Source organism: Notothenia rossii (genome assembly GCF_949606895.1).
Source record: "Notothenia rossii genome assembly, chromosome: 11".
Classification (NCBI taxonomy): domain Eukaryota; kingdom Metazoa; phylum Chordata; class Actinopteri; order Perciformes; family Nototheniidae; genus Notothenia; species Notothenia rossii.
Window position 1 is genome coordinate 25,670,731 of NC_136910.1, and position 7,637 is coordinate 25,678,367.

Consider the following 7,637-nt stretch of genomic DNA (forward strand, 5'->3'; position numbering starts at 1 on the left):
GGAGAGAGCTTTACCGGAAGAGAGCTATCAGTGTCTTTATGCTCAAAAACAGGACCGAAAAAGAGGGAGAGAAACTCCCTCTGGAGGGAACAGGGATGTTAGCCTTTGCAGACCATTTACATGCACAAAGACACACAGTTGCAAGAAAAAGTGAACCCTTTGGAATTACCTGGATTTCTGCATAAGTTGGTCATAAAATGGAGGAAGCCACTGCTGTAAGTTTGAAGTTTGCAAAAGAGCACCTGGATGTTCCACAGCACTACTGGCAAAATATTCTGTGGACAGATTAAACCAAGTTGAGTTGTTTGGAAGGAACACACAACGCTATGCGTGGAGAAAAAAAGGCACAGCACACCAACATCAAAACCTCATCCCAACTGTGAAGTATGGTGGAGGGAGCATCATGGTTTGGGGCTGCTTTGCTGCCTCAGGGCCTGGACAGATTGCCATCATCGACGGAAAAATGCATTCTCAAGTTTATCAAGACATTTAGCCGGAGAACTTAAGGCCATCTGTCCATCAATTGAAGCTCAACAGAAGAAGTGTGATGCAACAGGACAACGACCCAAAGCACAGAAGTAAATCAACAACAGAAAGAAAATACGCCTTCTGGAGTGGCCCAGTCAGAGTCCTGACCTCAACCCAATTGAAATGCTGTGGCATGACCTTAAGAGAGCGATTCACACCAGACATCCCAAGAATATTGCTGAACTGAAACAGTTTTGTAAAGAGGAATGGTCCAAAATTCCTCCTGACCGTTGTGCAGGTCTGATATGCAACTATAGGAAACGTTTGGTTGAGGTTATTGCTGCCAAAGGAGGGTCAACCAGTTATTTAATCCAAGGGTTCACATACTTTTTCCACCCTGCACTGTGAATGTTTACATGGTGTGTTCAATAAAAAAATATAATTGTTTGTGTGGTTTTAGCTTAAGCAGACTGTGTTTGTCTATTGTTGTGACTTAGATGAAGATCAGAACACATTTTATGACCAATTTATGCAGAAATCCAGGTAGTTCCAAAGGGTTCACATACTTTTTCTTGCAACTGTATAACACGCTACAGGAAGGGGACAATTCAGAATTATAGTAGGGCCTCTTTAGCATTGGTCAAATACTGATATGTAACCAGACAATCACTGAACTTATAACTCATATAACATCAGAGCATGCATGAAGTAGTTATCTTATATTGCAGATACGCCAAACAGTTCAATTAAAGGTCATTATGCAAACTACCCTTTTTCTTGTCTTTTATACATCAACATGTGTCACCTCTTCTTCATGTCTCTTCTACATCAACATGTGTCCCCTCTTCTTCATGTCTCTTCTACATCAACATGTGTCCCCTCTTCTTCATGTCTCCTCTACATCAACATGTGTCCCCTCTTCTTCATGTCTCTTCTACATCAACATGTGTCCCCTCTTCTTCATGTCTCTTCTACATCAACATGTGTCCCCTCTTCTTCATGTCTCTTCTACATCAACATGTGTCCCCTCTTCTTCATGTCTCTTCTACATCAACATGTGTCCCCTCTTCTTCATGTCTCCTCTACATCAACATGTGTCCCCTCTTCTTCATGTCTCTTCTACATCAATATGTGTCCCCTCTTCTTCATGTCTCTTCTACATCAACATGTGTCCCCTCTTCTTCATGTCTCTTCTAAATCAACATGTGTCACTTCTTCTCCATGTCTCTTCTACATCAACATATGTCCCCTCTTCTCCATGTCTCTTCTACATCAACATGTGTCCCCTCTTCTCCATGTCTCTTCTACATGTGTCCCCTCTTCTTCATGTCTCTTCTACATCAACATGTGTCCCCTCTTCTTCATGTCTCTTCTACATCACCATGTGTCCCCTCTTCTTCATGTCTCTTCTACATCAACATGTGTCTCCTCTTCTTCATGTCTCTTCTACATCAATATGTGTCCCCTCTTCTTCATGTCTCTTCTACATCAACATGTGTCCCCCCTTCTCCATGTCTCTTCTACATCAACATGTGTCACCTCTTCTCCATGTCTCTTCTACATGTGTCCCCTCTTCTTCATGTCTCTTCTACATCAACATGTGTCCCCTCTTCTTCATGTCTCTTCTACATCACCATGTGTCCCCTCTTCTTCATGTCTCTTCTACATCAACATGTGTCTCCTCTTCTTCATGTCTCTTCTACATCAATATGTGTCCCCTCTTCTTCATGTCTCTTCTACATCAACATGTGTCCCCTCTTCTCCATGTCTCTTCTACATGTGTCCCCTCTTCTTCATGTCTCTTCTACATCAACATGTGTCCCCTCTTCTTCATGTCTCTTCTACATCACCATGTGTCCCCTCTTCTTAATGTCTCTTCTACATCAACATGTGTCTCCTCTTCTTCATGTCTCTTCTACATCAATATGTGTCCCCTCTTCTTCATGTCTCTTCTACATCAACATGTGTCCCCTCTTCTTCATGTCTCTTCTACTTCAACATGTGTCCCCTCTTCTCCATGTCTCTTCTACATCAACATGTGTCCCCTCTTCTTCATGTCTCTTCTACATCAACACGTGTCCCCTCTTCTTCATGTCTCTTCTACATCAACATGTGTCCCCTCTTCTTCATGTCTCTTCTAAATCAACATGTGTCACCTCTTCTCCATGTCTCTTCTACATCAACATGTGTCCCCTCTTCTTCATGTCTCTTCTACATCAACACGTGTCCCCTCTTCTTCATGTCTCTTCTACATCAACATGTGTCCCCTCTTCTTCATGTCTCTTCTACATCAACATGTGTCCCCTCTGTGGAAAGAGATTATGAAAGTTTCAGGAACAAAGATTCTCTCTCTTTTTGTCCTGATCCATTTATATAAAAACCTGTCTGAAAATGAGCTGATCAGATTTTGGCCACCTTATGATGTCCTAATGTTTTTTGGGTTGTGTAACCATTAGCCAATCAGCAACCAAGGTAACCCCCACACACACACACACACACACACACACACACACACACACACACACACACACACACACACCGTGTCACCTGAATCTCCTCCTAGAGCAACATTGAGTTCTTTTTAACCAAATCTTTCTCAGAGGGGCGTGGGGAGGGGCTCCTTATTTTCATCTAAAGTAACAGACAGAGAATCCGCACTTTGGAAACAGGGCTGAAACAGAGGGGATTATGGGTAATGCTGCAATGATCTGTTTGGTGTTTGGAGCCAAACACTTCAGAGACATGTTTTGTATATATCTGAGACCTATAACATATTGATGAAAAACAGTATAATACGGGACCTTTAAGCTAACTGCATGTTAACATAGCTAATGTTACCAACACCGTAAGCAAACCAGGTTTTTCTTTTTAATCAAATACAAAGAAAAGCGATGGATATAAATTGCATATTTTCTTACTGAAAACAGAGAGCCTTGGATAGGCAGAAAATCCTCCCGAGCGGAAAATATGCAAAATAACCATCTCCAAGAAAATGGAGGCTTGTTGTCTGCACATGCGACAGGACAGTGTGGAATTAAATGGTATATTATTTTCAATTACTTTTAGACTAATGAAATCGACTTAGTATGAAAAGGACTATTAAGGTCAAGATTAATTTCAAAAGATAAGAAGCATTCAATAACTCAACAATCTATCAAATAAAACAGATTAAAACATGTAACAATTGCAAGGGGCAACTGTTGAGTCTTTCCATGTAATAACACTTTAACTCCATTTATTATACAGTCTTTGTTACCTTTAAGATGTTGCATTAATACATCTGATAAACCTTATAATGATTCATCAAGCAGTACAACAAAGTAAAACTATTTATTTATAATATATTACAAAACGTTGTGTACAACAGTAAAACACTGCTTGATGCAACAATTTTAACAATCTAATAATGTATATAATAAATATCACACATGCTTTTGATACTTTCAATGAATTTTCTCTTGATAATACTGTACGTCTACTTCAGAATGTAGAACCCTTTCCTTGTAATGGAGAATTTTGATATTATGTATTACTTCTTTTACAAAAGAAAATTATCTGAGTACTTCCTCCTCCTCTGATCATAACCCAATATCATATTGGGCCTTTAGGCCTAATGAGTACCTACGTTTACTTTTGCTGCTTTAAGTATAACTTGATGCTAATTTTGGGATTTTTTACTTAAATAATAATTTTGATTCAGGACCTTTAGTTGCGATAGAGCATTTTTTACCCTTTGGTATTGCTACTTTTGTAAAGCCATCTTAGTAATTCTTCCACCTCTGCCCCCAAGTCCCCACCACTTTTCATTACCAAGTGATTGAAAGTGATTTCCTTACCACTTTTTTTTGTTCATAGAAATAATACTGATGTGTTTTCATATAGGAGACTGTGGAAAACTCCGTCCTATCTGTGAGACTTATTTGGATTGTTGATGGTTACATATATAGGCTGACATGGCGCCAGCTGGCGGCAGCAGAGGGGCTGAGGAGTGATCAGTCTCTGCCGGACAGGAGCCTGACGCCGGCAGGATCAATGCGCTGCAATCATTGTCTCAGTCCAAATATTAGCCGTTTGCTCTCTTCTTTCATGTCTTCAAGGCTGCTAATACCCCTGTTTGCTCTCTGAGTCCACTTTATCTAAATTACAGCCATTAGAAAGTTGGCAGTTAGCGGCGCGCGCTTTAAAGACGAATCAGATAATCTAACTATTGAGGTCCATTGAGATTTATCAGTGAGCAGCTCTGGACTTCCTCCCAACACTGAAGCGTGACATGTGACCGTATGAAGTCGTAAAAAAAGCAACATGTGTTTTGTCCGTGGTGTAACTGTGGAACACACAAGTTATCAGTTAGGCCTATTGTTAGGCCTGCGGAAACGTGTGCGAGGGGGTAAACATGCACTAGTGAGCCATTAAAGCGATTTGCATTTGTAGCCATTATCATAAGTATATCACCTGATAGGTGGATTTCACAGGAAAGCTCCAAACATTCGAATTGTGAGTTAATCACTCTCCTACAGCTCACCGTTAGGGATGTGGATTGCAGTTAGTCTGTACTACATTGTTAGAGATAACACTCTAACTGTGTGATTAGTCAAAGAACCATGTAACGTACGTTAACCAGGGCCATATAACACTGACAGCAGGAGACAGTTGGATCTGTGTGAGAGTTGGGGGGTTTGGTCCTTGGGGAGTTTACTGCAGGGTTCATTCTGGATATTTTTACAGGATAATGTATTATTGGAATTATTGGAATCCTGTATAAATTGGATTAGCTACAGGCCAAAAATCTATAAATACAGCATTTAGTACTTTATTCAGAATTTGACTCCATTCATAGTTCGGTGATGAAAGACTCACACATTTCAAAGTAGCCTACTATCATTGGTCAGAAATAGAAAGTATGAACTGACCACCTATCATAATGTAATAAACATGTAATAAAACAGTTATTTAGTTTAGTTTGAAACAATAAGATATTTAGAAGTCACATTAAATAAATGGACAAAGTTGGAAATATAATGGCCTGTGTTTGTAGGCTACTTAATGTTACTGAATGTAGGAAGGCATCACCAAAATTCACATTAAAAAGAGCCTCCAAATGAACTTGTAGCTGTAGCATGTCTGTAAAGAGTGTCAGATTTGGTTTAGCAGAGAAGTTGGAGAAGATTTTGACCAACAACTTAACTTAACAATAAATGGGCAAAACAGCAGGTCATCAATAACCTCATAATGATCTCTCCTCATCCAACAATTAAAACCAACTCATTAATAATCAGAAAATATATAACAATCTGACAGTATGACACTTCGGGTGCTTATAATGGGTTAATTCTGTGCTACTTTGGTAAGATTTTAAATGCAGACATTTAATTTTCTTTGGTGCTATTTTTCGAGCTTTTACATAATTTCGTACTTGTCTTTTTTATTTCCGGTCAATTGAAAGAAAAACATGTTTAAATATTGGACTTGTTTTCCATTGAAGACACCCGATTTCTGCTTTCCAGATCGGTCGCAATAACCACGAACCATTGTGGCTATTGCGCTTTCTAGTAATGTGATGAGATTTAGGCTTTAGTGTTGTAGTGAATAACGACTTTTGGCTTTAAAAAACCAAAATCTATTTGTCAAGTCATCGTTATAGGGTTATATCACTCAGTACATCTGGTTAACACATGATTCTGATTCTCCTGAAGTACAGCTATCTCTTCTCTCGGGTCATCTGATCACTGTAGGCTCCATTGGAGGCGCGAGTGAGCCAATCAGAAACGCCCGCTGGCCACCTGCAGGAAGTTGGCCGTCCTCTTATCTCCTCCCTTCTCCGCCTGCAGCCAGATAACAGCCCCAACAGTTGGACCAAGCACCAGCGAGACACCACCGCAACCTGATGGACACCAACACACTCTAACGGTCTCCTCCTGCCTGGAAGACTCTCTGTTACGCGTTTCAGTGGACTGAAGACACTGTGAGTCAAAGTGGATGTTTAGTAGGATATAAAGAAGTTGTTCTGAGAAAGAGGAAGGCTTTAGGGAGAGAAAAGAGGGACGCAGCTTTCCTTTAACTCGGTTCCAGCGCGCAGCACCATGAGCGTCCCGCTTTACGCACCGACTCCCATCCAGCCGGCCCACCCGACACCCTTCTACATCGAGGACATCCTGGGGAGGACTGCCTCCACCACCTCCCCATCTTCCTCCTCATCCTCCTGCTCCACTCCAATCATGCCTACACCGACCCTCCCGTCGCCCAACTCCTCCTTCACCAGTCTCATATCGCCCTACAGGACCCCGATTTATGAACCCACCCCGATCCACCCGGCGTTGTCTCACCACGCCGCCGCTGCGTTCACCTACGCATCCGCCGGGGCTTTTGCTGGCTCCATCTACCCGTTCCACCACCACCACCACCACCACCACCAGCAGCAGCACCACCGCTCCATGGGGGACTACGCACAGGCGCTGCTGAGGCACGACCCTCTCGGTGAGTTGTGCGTAAAAGTCATAGATTATATTTTGGGCATTCATACTATTTCTTATGTGTATACGTTAATGATGTATCACTTATGTATAACTGTGTCTGGTGTATGACATAAAGCCTTTGAACTCTAAATGGAATGCCATTTACAGAACCACCCGCAGAGATCACGTTTTTGTTGTGACAAAGCTCGTCAGTTCCACTGTTGGCCTAATGACACATCAGTCAGTGCGTCTGTTATCAGACTGCATACAAATCCTCACTGTTCATAAGTCATCCTTGCATTTTTCTTGTTTTAATATTGTAAAGAAACCAAACTTGATTTCGGCAATAGTTTCACCCTTTGCTTTAAAACGTTTCTGTCTTGCAAGCCTCGTTTCAGAGTCAACGAAACCGTTTTGCATATATACCACGCTTGGTCATGCATGCATATCGACTGTAGACGGTTACAGGCAGCCCACATAAACACATTGCAGGGGGAAAGACTTCAGCTCTTCTTGGAACCAACAGAGTTCTGCATGAGGCCTTCTGCCTGACCACGCACATATGAGTCACTTTGTTATTGTGAAAGACATATTTGGGGCCACAATAGCAGCAGCAGGCTTATCCATTCCGTCTGCTGTTGGTGGTGATAGGGAGGGGGGCGGGCATGGCAACCTTGACTCTTTTTCCTGACTGCCATTGTTCTGAAACATCAGAGG

At 41.7% G+C, this 7,637-nt stretch overlaps 1 protein-coding gene across 1 annotated transcript in view; it reads left to right on the top strand.

Moving 5' to 3' along the window:
• hhex (hematopoietically expressed homeobox) overlaps nucleotides 1–7,367 on the top strand; it is a 32,709-nt gene extending 25,342 nt beyond the window's left edge. The window contains exon 2 of the mRNA XM_079660519.1: nucleotides 6,201–7,367. Within this exon, the coding sequence (XP_079516645.1) occupies nucleotides 6,549–7,049 (501 nt within the window). The 5' untranslated portion in view covers nucleotides 6,201–6,548 and the 3' untranslated portion in view covers nucleotides 7,050–7,367. The remainder of the gene's footprint in view (nucleotides 1–6,200) is intronic.
• Nucleotides 7,368–7,637: the final 270 nt, after the last annotated feature.